This window comes from Capricornis sumatraensis, chromosome 1 (assembly GCF_032405125.1).
Source record: "Capricornis sumatraensis isolate serow.1 chromosome 1, serow.2, whole genome shotgun sequence".
Taxonomy (NCBI): domain Eukaryota; kingdom Metazoa; phylum Chordata; class Mammalia; order Artiodactyla; family Bovidae; genus Capricornis; species Capricornis sumatraensis.
Window position 1 is genome coordinate 45,393,266 of NC_091069.1, and position 19,596 is coordinate 45,412,861.

A 19,596-nucleotide genomic window follows, 5' to 3' on the forward strand; every position below is an offset into this window, starting at 1 on the left:
CCACTCCAGTACTCTTGCCTGGAAAATCCCATGGAGGAAGGACCCTGGTAGGCTGCAGTCCATGGGGTTGCTAAGAGTCGGACATGACTGAGCAACTTCACTTTCACTTTTCACTTTCACCCACTGGAGAAGGAAATGGCAACCCACTCCAGTGTTCTTGCCTGGAGAATCCCAGGGACAGGGGAGCCTGGTGGGCTGCCATCTATGGGGTTGCACAGAGTCGGACACGACTGAAGCGACTTAGTGGAAGCAGCAGCAGCAGTGAATGAATAAGCAATTATGAGTACCAAGACTTTAATCCAGTGAAGTTTTATGTTGCTCTACTAGCTTGATCTGTAAAGCATGATTAACATCAATAAAGATAAATCTCTACATGTTGAACTGGGACAAAACCCAAAATATCTAAAAAGAATACTCAATAGCACATACATGTAATACACATGTTGTTTAGTTGCTAAGTTGTGTCTGACTTTTTGCAACCCCCTGAACTATAGCATACCAGGCTCTTCTGTCTGTCCATGGCATTTCCCAGGCAATAATACTGGAATGGGTTTCCATTTCCTTCTCCAGAGGATCTTCCTAACCCAAGGATAGAACCACTGTCTCCTGCACTGCAGGTGGATTCTTTACCACTTAGCCTCAGGAAGATACCATGGAGGAGGGAATGTCAACCCACTCCAGTATTCTTACCTGGAGAATTCCATGGACAGAAGAGCCTGGCAGGCTACAGTCCATAGAGTCGCTCTGAGTCAGAAACGACTGAAGTGACTAGCACACTGAATGGCACAGGTAACAATATGAAAATAGTGCTTTGTTGCTGCTAAATAAAACTTTTCCTTAAATTTGTTAGCTAGGACATTTTACACAGTAAATTACTACATGAAACAAACTGTTTAACATGAAGTAGTTTCATTACTATTTTAACACAGGGTTTTTCTGCATTACATATAGATAAACACAGTACAGTGGACTTTAGGTGTTAATCCCTGTAAGGTCTCTTCCTGCATCAGGAATTTTAGAATGGAGGGTGTTAAAAAGGTAACTTGCCTTCTCCTAATTAATATAATCTAATTAAACTGACATGTATGGATGTGAGAGTTGGACTGTGAAGAAGGCTGAACGCTGAAGAATTGATGCTTTTGAACTGTGGTGTTAGAAAAGACTCTTCAGAGTCCCTTGGACTGCAAGGAGATCCAACCAGTCCATTCTGAAGGAGATCAGCCCTGGGATTTCTTTGGAAGGAATGATGCTAAAGCTGAAACTCCAGTACTTTGGCCACCTCATGCGAAGAGTTGACTCACTGGAAAAGACTTTGATGCTTGAGGGATTGGGGGGCAGGAGGAGAAGGGGACGACAGAGGATGAGATGGCTGGATGGCATCACTGACTCGATGGACGTGAATCTGAGTGAATTCCAGGAGCTGGTGATGGACAGGGAGGCTTGGCGTGCTACGATTCATGGGGTCGCAAAGAGTCGGACATGACTGAGCGACTGAACTGAACTGAATTAAACTGACAACTTAAAAATGACAAACAGGCAAGGTGAAAATGGAAAACTAAATAGGTGTTTAAGCAAACAGGTAGTTACACAAGAATTTGGGGGTTTGAGAATTCTGTCAGGCTCAAGGCATATATGATCATTCTTGGGCATACCTTTCTTTTTCTGAAGTGCAACAAAATTGTGTCCATTATTTTCTTTCTTTTCTAAAAAAATATTATTTACGTATGGCTGTGCTGCGTCTTTGCTGCAGGGCATGAGTTCTTAGTTGCTGTGTGTAGGCTTTCTCTAGCTGTGGCAAGTGGTGGCTACTCTTTGGTTGTGGTACTTGGGCTTCTCACTATGGTGGATTCTCTCGTATGGAGCATGGGCTCTAAGGTGCATCGGCTTCGGTAGTTATGGCTCACGAGCTCAGCCACCTGGACTTAGCTGCCCTGCAGCATGTGGGATCAAAGTTTTCGGACCAGGGATCTAACCTGTGTCCCCTACACTGACTGGCAGATTCTTTACTACTAGACCACCAGGTAAGTGCCCATTATTTTCTTTTAAAGGAGATTAAATTTTTCTCCAGAAACACAATCTGAGATATTTCCAAGCTGGAACATACTAAATATTTAAGGAAAATAAAGGAGAAAAAATAGGGGGTGTATGTGTGTTGGTGGGTGGGTGTACAGACTTTTTCTGAAATTTAACCCCGATGAGAGTGAGCTGACCGACAAAGTTTCATTTAACTACTAGACATATCTAGAATACTCTACCTAATTTACATAGTCAGTCACCATACAATCATATATAACAGAAAGTTGACAGGATAATTAAAAGATCAGGAAAGGCTGTCTGAATTATGTATCAGCTTTCTATTCTAAATACAGGAGTTTAATTCTAAGGAGGTTGGAGGAAAAGCTCTATTGCTTCTAATATCAAGTTAGACACTTTTTGTATGAAAACAAGAACACATACTATTATTTCTCAAGGGAAAAAAATTATTATTTTGAACCTTAGGCTTAGATGATTTATCATAAAGTTTACAAAACTTACAAAGAAATTTTTTTGTAGGTTGATAACCTTTCCTAACATGCCAGTAACTTTTAGCGAGTTTCCAAACTGATATTGTTCAAAAGTAGACGTCATTCTTTACAGAAGAAATGATACAGTATCTAAGATTAAATAATCTGGTTTTTAAAAAGAAGGGATGAAATAAGTTTATCAAAGTAGTGAAGATGACTGAAGCTGGGAGATGGGTACACAGAGGTTTATTACTCCTTCTACACCTTTTTTTTTTTTTACATTGAAGTACAGTTAGTTTGCTTCCCTGGTGGCTTAATGGTAAAGAATCCTTCTGCCAATGCAGAAGATACAAGTTCAGTCCTTGGGTTGGGAAGATCCCTTGGAAAAGGAAATGGCAACTACTCTAGTATTCTTGCCTAGGAAATCCCATGGCCAGAGGAGCCTGGCGGGCTACTGTCCATGGGGTCACAAAAGAGTCAGACATGACTTAGTGACTAAACAACAACACAGTTAATTAACAATGTTCATTTACAATGTTCTGTTAGTTTCTGGTGTACAGCAAAGTGATTCAGATACCTATAGAGAAACATACTTATATATACCTTTTTCACACTTTTTTCCATTATAATTTATTAAAAGATATTGGATATAATTCCCTGTGCTATACAGTTTAAGACTTTGTTGTTTATCTATTTTATATATAGTAGTTTATATCTGCTAATCCCAAATTCCTAATTTATCCCTCCCCTCCCCTTCTCCCCTTTGGTAATTGAAGTTTGTTTTGTCTTGTTTTCCACTGTCTGTGTGTCTGTTTCTGTTTTGTAAATAAGTTCATTTGTACTATTTTTTAGATTCCACATATAAGTGATATCACATGATATTTTCTTTGACTTACTTTACTTAGTATCATAATCTCTTAGGTCCATCTACATTGCTAAGAGTGAAAAACTGGCATTATTTCATTCTTTTTTATGGCTGAGTAGTATTCTATTGTATATATACACCATATCTTCTTTACCCATTCATTTGTCAATGGACATCTTGGTTGCTTCCATGTCTTGGCTATTATAAACAGTGCTGCTATGAACACTGTGGTGAATGAATCTTTTTGAATTAGAGTTTTCGCCGGATATGTGCCCAGGTGGATTGTATGGTAATACTATTTTCAGTTTTTTAAGAGACCTCCATACCATTCCCCACAGCAGCTGCACCAATTTACATTCTCGTCAACAATGTAGGAGACTCCTCCTACTTTTGTGTATGTTTGAAACAATTAAATCACTAAGTTGAAATTAAAACAAAAAAAATTAGGTTCATTAGATTGATGCTTCCCTGGTGGCTCAGCTGGTAAAGAATCTGCCTACAGTGTGGGAGACCTGGGTTCGATCCCTGGGTTGGGAAGATTCCCTGGAGAAGGGAACGGTTACCCACTTCAGTACTCTGCCCCGGAGAATGCCATGGACTGTATAGTTCGTGGGGTTGCAAAGACTCGAACACAACTGAGCGGCTTTCACTTCACTCACTAGATTTATCCAAACTGCTAGATTTGTACAAAGGAAAAGATCATCAGAGGTCTTGCATATACTGCTTTAAACTTTCTGTATTATTTAGAGATCCAAAAGGGTCTAAGACTCTGAGGTTATAAGAAAAGAACATGTTTGAGAAGTTTATACTAAAAGAACAGCCTAAAAGAGACTTAATAATACAAGGATTTTCCATTTATCATTCTTTAAATGTAAATGTTAGTGCTGTGTAGGACAATAAACTCTCTCAGCAAGTAATCATTATGGCTAAGCATTTGTTTTTTATCTTTTGAAAGAAAAACTAAAGGTAATTTATCAAAATATGGCTTTGTGAAATCAAGGAGATCAAGATATCAACTTGATTTTGGAGGAAGACAAACTTAAATTTAATATAGTCAGAAACTATGTAATTTTATACTGTTTGCATTGTATTGTTTGAGCTATTATATCATCTCATTCTTGGTGTAATCTTGTCAGGTAAGTTTGGTTGGGCAAGCAATCTTGTTCAACACAATCCAATAGAAGAAATAAAACTGAGGATCATTTATAGTACTTTCTTGGAATTAATATCCCATCCTATCCATTTAAAAGGCTTCTGGAAGTAGGATCAAATAAATGGCAATCAAAAAGACACTGAGGACTCAGATTGTCCTTCTCACTGGTCATATGTAGAAATAATAGAAAAGACCAGATATGTGGCCCCAAGAAAACACATTTTAATACCCCACAGATCTTCTCTAAGGAGGACATAGCACTTCCAGTTGACCTCTATGCGTATTATTAAATCTATTAGATTAACAGATAAAAACCTCGAGGTCTATTGCTCTGTAGTGGGGGGCTCAATTTTTGTTTTGGTTGGCTTCGGGTTTTTTTGCTCTTCTTTTCAATGATCTCATCAAGAATAGATACTAACCTAAACTCACAGGTGTCTCTCTTGCCTTTATCTGATCTTTCTTTACTCTGTTTTGAATGTCTTTTTTGCATAACCTCATTTTTCCTTAAAAACGAAGCTTCATAGCTACTTCCTGCAGTAAGTCTTCCTAGACTCTGCCATTCTTCTTTCTCATCTTTCTTTCTTTACTTATATGATACCTTTACTAGATTATAAACTTTAGGAGGACAGGTTACTTTATTCTATCAAATAAGTCTTTAGTTTTTCAATGATTCATCATTATTTCATATAGCAATAAGAAAGAAAAAAACACTACCAGTTATAACTGTAGGACACCAGAAATATAAGGTGATTCCAACTTCAAATAAGCTAAAATGTGAGGGAAAAATATTTATCTCAGAATCTATGAAATTCTGCACGTCTTGACTCTGTATTTCAGTATTAATAAAATATTTTGGCATAAAGAACATGAATATTAAAAGTTTGCAGAATGACTGGATAAATGAATGAATTAATCCCAGATTGGCGCTTCTCCTCAGTATGCATTTTTTGATTCATTAAAAAAAAAAGAATATAAAGAATAAAAAATTTAGATTTTAAAAACTAAGACCTATGAATATATTTTGCAGACAAAGGTTCTGATTTTAGTTGGATAATGTAAAGCACCAGGAAGGAAAAATTTTTTTCTAAATATAACTGTTATGGTTTCACATTTTAAAAAAAAGGAAGAAGAAGAAAACCCATAATGTCAATTGCCTGGGTGAATAAACATTATTATATTATGGTAGATAAAACAGAAATATGTTGTTTGTAGTATCCATTCTTGATAACGTGCACTAATAATAGGGAAAGGAATTGTAAATAACAAAGGATGATTTAAAATTCACTTATAACTATTTTTAAAGTATATTCATATTGTAACTAACATAGACTATCAGGCCCAGAGGTAGATATTAATAACTAACTAGCACTTGTTAGTGGCTCAGATGTGAGCCTGCAATGCAGGAGACCTGGGTTCAATCCCTGGGTTGGGAACATCGTCTGGAGGAGGGCATGGCAACCCACTTCAGTATTCCTGCTTGGAGAATCCCCATGGACAGAGGAGCGTGGCGGGCTACAGTCCATGGGGTCGAAAAGAGTCGGACATGACTGAGTGACTAAGCATAGCACAGCACTTGTTAAGTAGCAGAAAACAAACTGGTTCTTAACCTTGGATTAAATTTATAAGGGAAAGATGCTGGAAGTCAAAATCTGAAAACTTTAGAAAGATGAAAATATTTTAAAGTTTAATCCAAATGAGAAGTTTATAAGTTGCCTTGTCATTCCTTTGAGATAATGGTGAAGTCTAGATACTACTAAGAAGTATACGTGGTCTAAAGGAGTAGAAAACATAAAATCCTACAATAATAAATTTAGAAACCTATCTTCCTTTCCTTTATATTTTTCTATGTCCTCTAAATTAACATTATGAAAATAGCTCCTCTTTACTGAGCTCACTGCTTTACATACATTATTGCTAATCTTCAATAACCTATAGAGTAGATATTAACACTATCATTTTATACCTGAGTACACTGAAGCTATGAAAGATTAAATAACTTGTTCAAGGTCACAAAGCTAGCAGTGGTAAAATCACCTCTAAAGTTTTGACTTATGTATAAGTAGCTTTTTGGTCCAAAAAAGAAAGCTTGGCAAACAACTGGGAAATCTTCTCTGTGCCCAGAAACAAAAGAAAAAATAAAATGAAGGCAGCATTATCTCAACTCAACACAAAGAGGCAGGAAGGCTGCCTTGAGAAAAAACATGCAGAATTCTGGTGACTGATCAATTCTGGACTTTCACTTTGTAATATCTAACAGCAGTCAAGTTATTAATCTCAATAACTTTTAGACTGAATATGTACAATAATTAAAGACTACGTTTACTAATCTAATACATATATATTTTACAAGTTTATCACTAAAGAAAGTAGATTTAAAACTTCTCTTGATTCTACAATTTCAAATTATTTATTTTCATTTTGCCACTATGGGAAATCATTATTGCAAAGGAGTTAAGGACAAAGGCCACAGAGAAAGACAAGACTGGATAAAACCCTGGCTTCTTAGATATATAACCTTAAGCAAATTACTTAACCTCTCTAAGATTCACTTTCTTTATCTGTAAAATAAGGTTATTAGTATCTGACTCAGAGGGTTACCACAGTGAGTAAATGAGATAATGTGCATATAGCATTTCACACAGTACCTGATATACAGTAAGGATCTAATAAATGTGTTAAGGTAACATATTTTGGTGACTTTTATGTTTTATTGGGATATTTTATACTAAGCAAAAACTTTATATTTTACTGATTGTGGGGTTATAACACAAAGTGCAAATAAAATAAAGATTAAAATTTCATTTCTGAATGCTCTTTGGAGCAGGCCTTCTCAGTCTTGCAACAATTTACCATGAAAAAATCCAAACTTTACAAGAGAAAAAGACAAACTGTTAGTCCTCTGAAATTCACTAGGTCTTCTGTATGTGATAATGGAAACATATTTAAAACATAAAGCAGAGCACAATATTGTAACAGGTCCCTGCTACATGAACACAACTGTTTCTCTTAGAACAGAGTCAATTTCCTCATCCACCACTGAGGGGAGCTATAATCTAGGAAAAGGTTTATATGGCGCCGCAAGGTTATTTTTCAACTTTCTCAAACCTTAATATATTGATTTAATAAACTCTTATTAAAATACCTTTTAAACTAACTAACTTAACAAGTACAAGTGGAATCTCTATTCTTCCTTGCTTTTTCTTTTTAGCACTTATTTAACATACTACATATTAACATATATTTAACATCATTACATATTTATACTATCTAACACAGTATATATTTTACACACATTAATTTTCATTCTCTCTCTCTCTCACATACACATTAACACAAACTTCATGAGCAAGAGATTTTTTTTTTTGCTTTATATACTACTCTATTTCCAGCACCTAGAACACTATCCAGCACAAAGTACATACTCAGTGAATTAACGGCTACTGAATGAATGAATGAATTCTGGTTCATTTATTTGAAAGCTTGAGATATACTGTAAGATGATGTCAAATAAAGTGAACTGCTATTGCCTGAAAAATGTAATGTCTACTTACCATGAATTTAGATTTAAAAGAAAATTTCTAAGAACAATTTTTTAATCATATAGATGAGTATACAGAGATCCCATGAGAATGACTTAGTATATATTTATAGCAGAATATCTCTTAAATGATCTGAATGTCACAGAGAATTGGTCAATTAAAGGGAAAAGTTATGAATATTGATACACAAACATTTAACTTTGTTTAATACATGTTAATATGGAGAAGGCAATGGCACCCCACTCCAGTACTCTTGCCAGGAAAATCTCATGGATGGAGGAGCCTGGTAGGCTGCAGTCCATGGGGTCGCGAAGAGTCGGACACAACTGAGCAACTTCCCTTTCACTTTTCACTTTCATGCATTGGAGAAGGAAATGGCAACCCACTCCAGTGTTCTTGCCTGGAGAATCCCAGGGACAGGGGAGCCTGGTGGGCTGCCTTCTATGGGGTCGCACAGAGTTGGACACGACTGAAGCGACTTAGCAGCAGCAGCAGCAGCAGTAATGTGTTTCATTCACCAGTTTTCATGGCCTCGTCTTAAGAGTATAACTTTGTTGATCATCCATCTTCTCATATAATCAACAGTTGTATCATTAGTGTATTTTCAATCACTTATTTTAATTAATTTTTATTAGAGTATAGTTGCTTTACAATGTTGATACTTTCTGCTGTACAGCAAAGTGAATCAGCTATACATATACATATATACACTCTTTTTGGATTTCCTTCCCAATTAGGTCACCACAGAGCACTGAGTAGAGATCCCTGCATTACAGAGTAGGTTCTCCTTGTTGCTATTGTTCAGTGTCTCAGTCGTGTCCAACTCTTTGCGACCCCATGGACTACAGCACTCCAGGCCTCCCTGTCCTTCACCATCTCCCGGAGTTTACTCAAACTCATGTCCATCAAGTCGGTGATACCATCCAACCATCTCATCCTCTGTCATCCCCTTCTCCTCCCACCTTCAATCTTTCCCAGCATCAGGGTCTTTTCAGATAAGTCAGCTCTTTGCATCAGGTAGACAAAATATTGGAGTTTCAGCTTCAGCATCAGTCCTTCCAATGAATATTCAGGACTGATTTCCTTTAGGATTGACTGGTTTGATCTCCTTGCAGTCCAAGGCACTCTCAAGAGTCTTCTCCAGCACCACAATTCAAAGGCATCCATTCTTCAGTGCTTGGTCGTTTTTATTATCCAGCTCTCACATCCATACATGACTACTGGAAATCCATAGCTTTGACTAGACGGACCTTTGTTGGCAAAGTAATGTCCTTGCTTTTTAAATGCTGTCTAGTTTGTCATTGCTTTTATTCCAAGCAGCAAGCATTTTTTAATTTCATGGCTGCAGTCACCATCTACAGTTATTTTGGAGCCCAAGAAAATTAAGTCTGTTACTGTTTCCATTGTTTCCACATCTATTTGCCATGAAGTGATGGAACCGGATGCCATGATCTTCACTTTTTGAATGTTCAGTTTTAAGCCACCTTTTCAATCTCCTCTTTCACCTTCATCAAGAGGCTTTTTAATTCCTCTCTGCTTTCTGCCTTAAGGGTGGTGTCATCTGCATATCTGAGGTTATTGATATTTCTCCCAGCAATCTTGATTTCTGCTTGATTCCAGCCCCGCAATCTTGATTTCAGCCTGGCATTTTGCATGATGTACTCTGCACGTAAGTTAAATAAGCAGGGTGACAATATACAGCCTTGATGTACTTCTTTCCCAAACTGGAACCAATCCATTGTTTTGGATCTGGTTCTAACTGTTGCTTCTTGACCTGCATACAGGTTTCTCAGAAGGCAAGTAAGGTGGTCTGGTATTCCCATCTCTTGGAGAATTTTCTAGTTTGTTATGATCCATACAGTCAAAGGCTTTAGCATAGTCAATGAAGCAAAGTAGATGTTTTTCTGGTGTTTCCTTGCTTTTTCTATGATCCAGTGGATATTGGCAATTTGATTTCTGGCTCCTCTGCCTTTTCTAAATCCAGCTTGAATATCTGGAAGTTCTCAGTTCACACACTGTTGAAGCCTAGCTTGAAGGATTTTGAGCATTACTTTACTAGCATGTGAAATGAGCACAACTGTGTGGTAGTTTGAACATTCTTTAGCATTGCTTTTCTTTGGGATTGGAATGAAAACTGACCTTTTCCAGTCCTGTGGCCACTGCTGAGTTTTCCAAATATGCTGGTATATTGAGTGCAGCACTTTTTCACAGCATCATGTTTTAGGATCTGAAATAGCTCATCTGGAATTCCATCTCCTCCACTAGCTTTGTTCTTAGTGATGCTTTCTAAGGCCCACTTGACTTCACATTCCAGGATGTCTGGCTCTAGGTGAGTGATCACACCATCGTAGTTATCTGGGTCATTAAGATCTTTTTTGTATAGTTCTTCTGTTTTGCCATCTCTTAATATCTTCTGCTTCTGTTACATCCATACCATTCAGGTTCTCCTTAGTTATCTATTTTATATATAGTATCAATAATATATATCTGTCAATCCCAATTCCCAATTCATCCTACATCCCTCTTCCGCACTTGGTAGCCATAAGTTTGTTCTCTACATCTGTGTCTCTATTTCTGCTTTGCAAATGAGTTCATCTATATAATTTTTCTAGATTCTACATATAAGCAATTCAGTCACCTTTAAATGAAAGCAATATATAAGGACAAAAGAGGAATATCTGAATGCAAAACCCCTTTCAGATTTTCATAAATTTTCCCCCAATGTTTTAGTTGCTTTTCCATACGATTTCACAGCAGTTTTTAACAACTCACTTCTACCAACTCTTTCTAAAGCATTTTAACAGTTTTCATGAAATAATTCCTCAAACTGATAGTTCACTGGCCTAGGAAATATCTAATTAAATAATTACAACAACAGGTCAACAGCATTATAAGAGGTCTTGTAAAGGGTCAAAAACAACTTACAACTCACTTGGGAGAGGAGTGTCTAGAAGTAGGTCAGAGAGTAGCCTACTAACCATGTTGACACATGTGGGATTAAAACTATGATGTCTTATGGATCGAATGGAAAGTATGAGGTAATCCATGTAAATTAAGTAGAGATTGACGAGAAGAGTTTCTACTGTAATGACATATGGATCCTTCGTATACTATCTTACTGTCACTAGAGTCTACTTTTTAAATTTTTCTTCAATATAGTTAATGGATGCTACTGTAATTCTTCTCTTAAAAAGAATACTCCTTTAAGGAGTTTGACTAGATCATTCATTTATTTACTCACTCCTTCACCAAACATAAATGGAGCACCTACTGCACAGAAGGTGTTATATAAAAAAAATTGTAGAGGATACAGAAATAAACAGAATAGAACTTCTCCCCTATTAAATTTACTTTGCCAAGCAAGAGCCCTGTTAGCACCTCAGAAAACTGACCTAGGTTTTTCCAGAACATAACACACATGCCCAATTCTAGTCTATCTTCTAGGTGAGAATATACCACTTTCTTTTGTTTTGTTTTAGGTTTAATTACATAAACTCATTCTTTCACATTAAATAGTTCACTATTTATGATGGCTGTCTTAATTTAAAGTATGTAAATTAGTCATGTTCTCCATTAAGTTGATGCATTTTAAAAGAGTTTAGTCACAACATGAGCATTCATGCTTTTTCCCATGAATTAAGAGTAAAACAATTTCACCATACTTAAGAAGTCTGATAACTTTAACCTATGTACGTAAATAATGGATACATTTAATATTTACCTTTTTCTGTTTAAACTCTTAAAAAATATACATTATGCTAGTCAAATAGGTCAAATCCCATAAATGTCTCTAAAAAAAAAAACTGCTGTAAAAACAGGTAAAAGTCAATAATAAAAAAATCATATTCATCTAATAAACTATTTGTTATTTCTCACACTAGGTTCCTAGCAGTCATCATTATTATTGCCACTATTGCCACACTATCATTAACAGTGTCACTATGACTAATAACTGAGGAATTGTGTGTTCCTCCTACATGCTGAATAATTTTACTTTACTTCAGATTAGCTCTTCAGCACCTAGATTCCCCTAAATTTTGACCATCTCTTTAAATATGGTAATTTTTGTTTTTTGTTTTTTTAACACCCACAGCTGAAAAATTAGGTTTATACTAAAAAAGGTAATATCTTCCTTTACATAAAAGGGAGTTGAAACCACAATTCAATTTTCTTTCTTTCTTTCTAATCTGGCATAGGAAATGACTATTACAGCAACAAGAGTAGGGAGAAAGAACTGTTGTGTTAAAAAAGTTCAGAATAGGAAACTTGCAATAATACTCCCAATTCATTCCAGAAATAAAAATATACAGAAAATACTGAATATATATGCCAAAATTGACTTTTAAAGAAAAAAAGATATAAATTAGGGAGTTATTAACTGATTCCAAAATGACATGCTGCTGCTAAGTCACTTCAGTCATGTCCAACTCTGTGCGACCCCCATAGACGGCAGCCCACCAGGCTCCCCTGTCCCTGGGATTCTCCAGGCAAGAACACTGGAGTGGGTTGCCATTTCTTTCTCCAGTGCATGAAAGTGAAAAGTGAAAGTGAAGTCGCTCAGTCGTGTCTGACTCCTACCGACCCCATGGACTGCAGCCTACCAGGCTCCTCCATCCATGGGATTCTCCAGGCAAGAGTACTGGAGTGGGTTGCCACTGCCTTCTCTGAAATGACATGCTAGATAACTTTTAAATATATCATTCCCCATGAACTTGAAAACAAAAAATCTCTATAAAGAGATAATATTCAAAAAGTTTATAAAAATATTCCTATTGATGGAAACAAAGTTAGGGACCTAGAAAATCCCTGTAAGATGATTTAGTAGAAACCTTTCATTTTATAGATGAAGAAATTAAGCCCTGGAAAATAATCTCAAGGTCACCAGCTTTGAAGGCACATCAGGATTTATACACAATTCTAACCAATCCAAAGTTCATGCCTTCTCTACACTAGGATATGGGTGAAAGGAAAATGCGTTTTTTTCAAATAAGGAGGCAGAATGATAAGTCAGAAAATCTTTCATCTATTAAAAAGCATAGATACCTGGAAAACTACAAATGCAGTGTTCTCTCTGCAACACAACTCAGAGTAAGGATTCCAAAATTTTCTGATGACACAGGAAAATTTAACCTCCAGTAAACAGTTCAATTAAAATGATGGTTTTATAAAGTTTTTAAACAATATGAATAATAAAGTCACCTATATTTATTTTTATTAGATTTTTATGAATCTAATTTAGCAATAAACACTAAGAGAGAAGAAATGCTAATGTATTTTATTTTCCATTTTCCTACTATGGCCATCCCCTCTTCAATCACTTTAGCAATAAATAGGGAAATCAGCTAAATAAGCTTCTGAGCTTATATATATATTTCAAAAAAAGGATATAAATATACTCTTCAACCGGAGAAAGCAATGGCACCCCACTCCAGTACTCTTGCCTGGAAAATCCCATGGATGGAGGAGCCTGGTAGGCTGCAGTCCATGGGGTCGCGAAGAATCAGACACGACTGAGCAACTTCCCTTTCACTTTTCACTTTCATTCATTGGAGAAGGAAATGGCAACCCACTCCAGTGTTCTTGCCTGGAGAATCCCAGGGATGGGGGAGCCTGGTGGGCTGCCATCTATGGGGTCACATAGAGTCGGACACGTCTGAAGTGACTTGGCAGCATACTCTTCAACTTAAGAAACATATACTCCAATATGGAAAGGATGATTCAAAATATAACTTTTTATCTCATGATCCATTTAAATCTCACTGTCTTAATTTTAGTATTTTTTTGTGCTGTGCTTAGTTGCTTAGTTGTGTCCAACTCTTTGTGATCCCAGGGACTGTAGCCTGCCAGGCTCCTCTGCCCATAGGGATTCTCCAGGCAAGAACACTGAAGTGGGTTGCCAAGCCCTCCTCCAGGGGATCTTCCCAACCCAGGGATTGAACCTAGATCTCCTGCATTACAGGCAGATTCTTTACCATCTGAGCCACCAGGAAAGCCCAAGAATACTGTGGGTAGCCTATCCCTTCTCCCGGGGATCTTCTGACCCAGGAACTGAAATGGGGTCTCCTGCATTGCAGGGAGGTTCTTCACCAGCTGAGCTACCAGGGAAGCCCAGTATTTCTCTACTGATTTTTAAAATATTTTTATGAAATATATAACACAGAACGTAAAAGATTTTTCCTAAAATTCTATAGATTTGAATGTATTTTGCATCCAAACCTAATCTGTGGCATATAGCTTTTTTTTTAACACTTCTATCTTTCAGTAACAGCTTATAATCTATTTCTCAGAAATTTAGAACTGCTGTGCCTCTATTCTAAGATTAACCAGATGTATAATAAGAACACCTTTCTAAACAAATATAAAGTTATTGTTTACATCTACCATTAGTTACAACCCAAAATTAACAGGCTAATTCTTTAGTACATCAAGTTAACAGAGCTATACAACCGAGCCATAAAAATTGAAAACCGTTAAAACCATCCATTGGGGAGAAGATTTTAACTCAATGAAAGCTAGACTTTTGAGGCTGTAACCAATTTCAAGAAATGTAAGTTTGTTTGTTTTCAAAACCTTAATCTTACTCCAAGTATAGTGTTCAAACCTATCACTACAGAAAACAGAATTGTTAACAACGTGTGAACCGTTCACACAATGACACTAGATTGACATCCAGCCACCTCCTTCCACTGTATTTGGACATGACCTCCCTCCCAAGCTCCCCAGATCTTTGTGTCTAAAAATGGCCCAGCTACTGTTCAAAAAAGTGTGAGATTCCTTTTGCCACTAAAATATAAAACAAAATCACTCACAGAGAGGAAAAACATGCTGTTTTATAAAGCATGTTATAAAACTGTTACAAATTTTACAACTGTAATAATAATCATGATAATGATGTCAGTGACAATGATAAAAGCTAATATTCACTGAAATTATTTAATCATCACAACCTTATAAATTGATTGCTGAGAAGTTAAGAAACTTACCACAATCACAGAGCTTATAAATGGAAAATCTAGGACTTGCAACCTGTCTCTCAGACTTCAGAACTCACACATAGTTTCGTTGCCTGTCTTCCCTAATCTCCATTTAATAAACATTCATTAAACAACTACTATCTTCCTACAAGTCACCTGGGACACCATCATAAAATTCAAACTAATTGAAAATGATTATTAAAGTACTACTTGAGAATCCCTCAACCCAAAGAGTTAAAGCATACACTTTATTTTCAGATATTTCTAAGATCACTCATAATTTCATTCAACAAATGTTTAAAAGAGCATTTATGTTATGTGAGAAGCACCATGTCAGACGCTAAATAGATAAAAAGATGAATAAGACACGACCTTTCCTTCAAACTACCAACAGAATACACAGAGCATATACATAATTCAGTATCGATGAGTAGTTGTAATTTTATGTTTTTAACAAAAATATTGGGTTGGCCAAAAAGTTCATTTGGGTTTTTCCATAACATCTTACAGAAAAACCTGAAGGAAATTTTTGGCTGATTCAATGTTCACAAATAATTCCACTGGTTATTATTTCACATAAAAAATTCTAAAAGCTACAAATCACTAATTTTTTATAAGGCAACATTTCTTCTGCCACCAAAATGCCCCTTAGTAATGCATATAGTTAAAAATATGAACGGTGACAGAATTTACAATTAGCTTACATTTTCTATGACAAATGTCCACTCTTTATCTTCAAATTCCTCTGCATGAGGATCCTGTAACAAAAGCAAAATATAAAGTTGAAATACATTTTTTTAATCCAGTCAGTTCAATTAGGAAAATACAAACAGCCTTGATTTTAGCTTTTATCAACTTTTATAAAAAGGAGGGGCAGAATGGCCTGCTTTTAAGAAACTTTCATAATTTATCTAAATTTAAAACATTATTTTTACTAATAAATTCTCTGTCTTACTTAGGTTAATACATATCATTATTTTCCATCATTGCATAAAACAAGACAAAAGGAAACCATAAAAATATTTTATGACAGAGGTTATACATGGAATTTTAAAAAGTGGTACAAATGAACCTATTTACAAAACAGAAAGAGAATCAAAGAGGTAGAAAACAAACTTATGCTTACCAAGGGGAAAAAGAGGGGAGGGATCAATTGGGAGACTGAGATTGACATACACACACTACTATATATAAAATAGATAACTAAAAGCACAGGTAGCTCTACGCAATTCTCTGTAACGGTCTATATAGGAACAGAATCTGAAAGAATGACTTCACGTCTATGTGTGACTGATTCACTCTGCTATACAGCAGAAACTAACACAACACTGTAAATGATCTATACCCCAATAAAAATTAACTTAAAAAAGAAACCCAGGGACAGATAACTTGGTGAATGAACTATTAAGAAGCACTTTTTGTGCAGTGTTCAGTCCCTCAGTCATGTCTGATTCTGTGACCCCATGGACTGTAGCCCACCAGGCTCATTTATTAAGATACAGATATCCTAATTTTTATACCTCTAAGTATTTTGAACTCAAAGCATTACTTGAGGCCATGTTTTCTTGATGCAGAGGTTACATATTATAAACATCTGGAATTTCAAAGTACTGTAAAGAACTTCATAACCTACACAAAATGACAAATCTGACATTGATACCCTCATCTGCCCTCCATCACCAGAGGCCTGAGAAAGGGTAACAGATCCTACAACCAAATGCAGCTTTTTTCTAAATGAGTCACACTTTAACCAAGTATTTGGCAAATATTTATTGGCTACTTGTTATATAAGGAATTACAGAGGCGTTATACGGATTCAAACATAGTTGTCCTTGCTTTCAAAGACAAATACAACTAATCTAAATACATAGATGATGAATGAAATACATAGTTTTACTAGAGATTAGAAGACAATACATTTCTTAGAGGAAGGAACAGGAAAAGCTTTACAAGTGAGGAAGCATTTAGGCTAGGTGGGATTGCACAGGATTTCCACAGATACTAGAATAAGTAAAGGTGAAAGGCAACAGATTCTAAGACATAAAAGGAAAAGCAGTGGAGTAGCATTGTAAGTGCATTTAACTTATTCAAGTTGAACTTTATGTTTTAGAGGTGGGGGAGGGATGGAGGTACTGAGAGTGAGAGTATGTGCAAACAGATGCTATTCCCCTACTGTGTCTCATGGACCACATGCTTCTCATAGGGAAGCTCCTTATGCATGACTGATTCCACTACAGTCTATTATTAGCCTTCAGTTTCTACGGCCACAGCTGAGTTTGGGTCCTCATCACTTTGTGCCTAGGCTATTTCAAGGTAAAAGTAACTGCAGCACCCAGTCTCTCTTGCTCTCCAATTAATCTTGTATGGAGATTAATTCTCCTAAACCACAGTTCTGACCATGCAAGTACCAACTAAGAGTTTTTCAATGATCCCTACAACCTATGGGATAAATTTCAAACTCCTTCATTACTTCATTTTTATTTTTCTACCTTAAAAGTATGGTGACTAGCTGATTCTGAGCTGTCTTAAGGCAACTGTGACAAATTCACACAGTGTAAATCCACACAGATATCATAAAGACCTGCCAAAATGGAGTTTATTTGGTGGTGATGGGCAGGGGCAGGCAGGAAACGGCAGAAAGGAGAAAGAGGCAGAGGACTCTAAGTACTTATTTTCCCAGCCTGGCCCTGCCCAGGTTTGTGAAGGTTTATGGAGAATGGCTACTGTAAATATAGGTTAAAGGATTTTTTTCATGAGAGATTTAGGACCCAAATAGTGCTACTTTTGAGACCAAGTAATGGTGTGACACAATGCTTAGGAAAAAGATATATTACTACCCTTCCTGCTTGCCCCCCACCCACACCACTGTTGAAGAATGCAGCCTAGCTCTAGCGCAGCTTTTACAATTAATAGTTGTGTGTGTGTGTGTGTGTGTGTGTTGCTCAGTCATGTTCAACTCTGTGTGACCCCATGGACTGTAACCAGCCAGGCTCCTCTGTCCATGAAATTCTCCAGGCAAGAATACTGGAGTAGGTTACCATTTCCACCTCCAGAGGATCTTCCCAATCCAGGGACTGAACCCAGGTCTCCTGCCTTGAGGGAAGATTCTTTACCGTCTAACCCACCAGAGAAGTTCCAATAGTAGTACTGATAATATGAAATATTTGCAAAGCACACACTGCCTCAGTCACTGTGTTAAGAGTTTTAATCAGCACAACTACTTATGAAATAGGTATCATTTTTATTCCTAGTTAAAAGAACAGAAAACTGAGGCCTAAAAGATGTAACTTTCCACAAATAAGTGTTAAAATTACGTGCCAATTCTAGGTCTGACTGACTTTTAGCCATGTTGTTAGTTCAGTTTTACCTCTGTGCTCCCAGGGACCTAGAAAAGTACCTGGAACATGGTAGTTTCTCAAGAAAACTTGATTAATGAATTAATGAATATATGCCTTGAAACTTAACAAATATTGAATTGTACCTTATAAGTGATATACATTAATTCTCAAAGTTGATAAAACATTTTTTAGAAACAGAGATGAATATTACCCATAACAGAATAATTTTAATGGGGCCAAGGGTCACATCTGATAAGGCAAAGTCACTAAAAAGATGTAAAGGAACAACAATAATGTTCATTTTCAAGTTACTTTAAAACGGTATATCTACAAAACTCATTAATTATGTTATTGACTAAAAACAACATTAGTAATGAAAGTTGCTTCCACCTTGAATCAATTAAGTCTTCTTTACATCCTGCTCCCTATCCTCTAGTGTCTCTTTTATTACCACTGAACTAAAGAGAAAAAGTGAAACAGCTTAAAGAGCCATTTCCCTTCTCAACCCCCAAAGACTTTTTTTCATTTACCAGAAATAGCTATTTTCAAGCTAATTCAACTTTCAAAATCAAGTGTGCAGGCTAAAGAAATTAATTTCTGCTTAAGTCATAGAAAATTGAAACTTCTTGATAACTTTTTTTAAAAGCACTTTGTCTATGAACACACCTGTGAATATGAGTTCTTGTTTTGCAAATTTCAGAATTAAGTAAATTGTGAGACTTTAATATAAGTAAAAGAAAGGGGGAAATATGAAAAAGCTTTCCACTTGAATATTTTAAAGTGCTGTTCAAAAACAAGAATCAAAAATTAATATGAGAGAATGAAAAGCTATTTTGTTTTGTTTTACTTTTTGGTTCTTCTATTACAATTCTGGGAAGATATGGAGCCAGGAAGATAAAGATATTTAAAGATATTCACTGAAGAGAAATGTGTAATACAGCAAACTGGGAAGGAGGGAGTATTTGAGTTTATTTCCCAACAGACTAACATTTAAAAGACAAAAAGTTCAGTGATAGGATTTGCTGAACATTCTCATTAGTACTTGAAAACTACTTACCTTCTAATCCTCCAAGCAATACATTTCAACAGCCACTTTCAACTCAAAATCACTCAGTTAGTGCATATCCTTTGCCCAAACACACAGCTGTCAGCCATTTATCAGCTCTCTTCTAACCCCTTGCTGTCTATCATCATTTTATAAATGTTGTGTAACTATGTCCATT

The 19,596-nt window shown here is 36.2% G+C and overlaps 1 protein-coding gene across 8 annotated transcripts in view; it reads right to left on the reverse strand.

The window, feature by feature from the left end:
* EHBP1 (EH domain binding protein 1) overlaps positions 1-19,596 on the reverse strand; it is a 349,564-nt gene that overhangs the window by 260,554 nt on the left and 69,414 nt on the right. For all 8 annotated transcript variants that reach the window (XM_068989010.1, XM_068988993.1, XM_068988985.1 and 5 more), the window contains exon 4: positions 15,740-15,793. In XM_068989010.1, the coding sequence (XP_068845111.1) occupies positions 15,740-15,793 (54 nt within the window). The remainder of the gene's footprint in view (positions 1-15,739; positions 15,794-19,596) is intronic.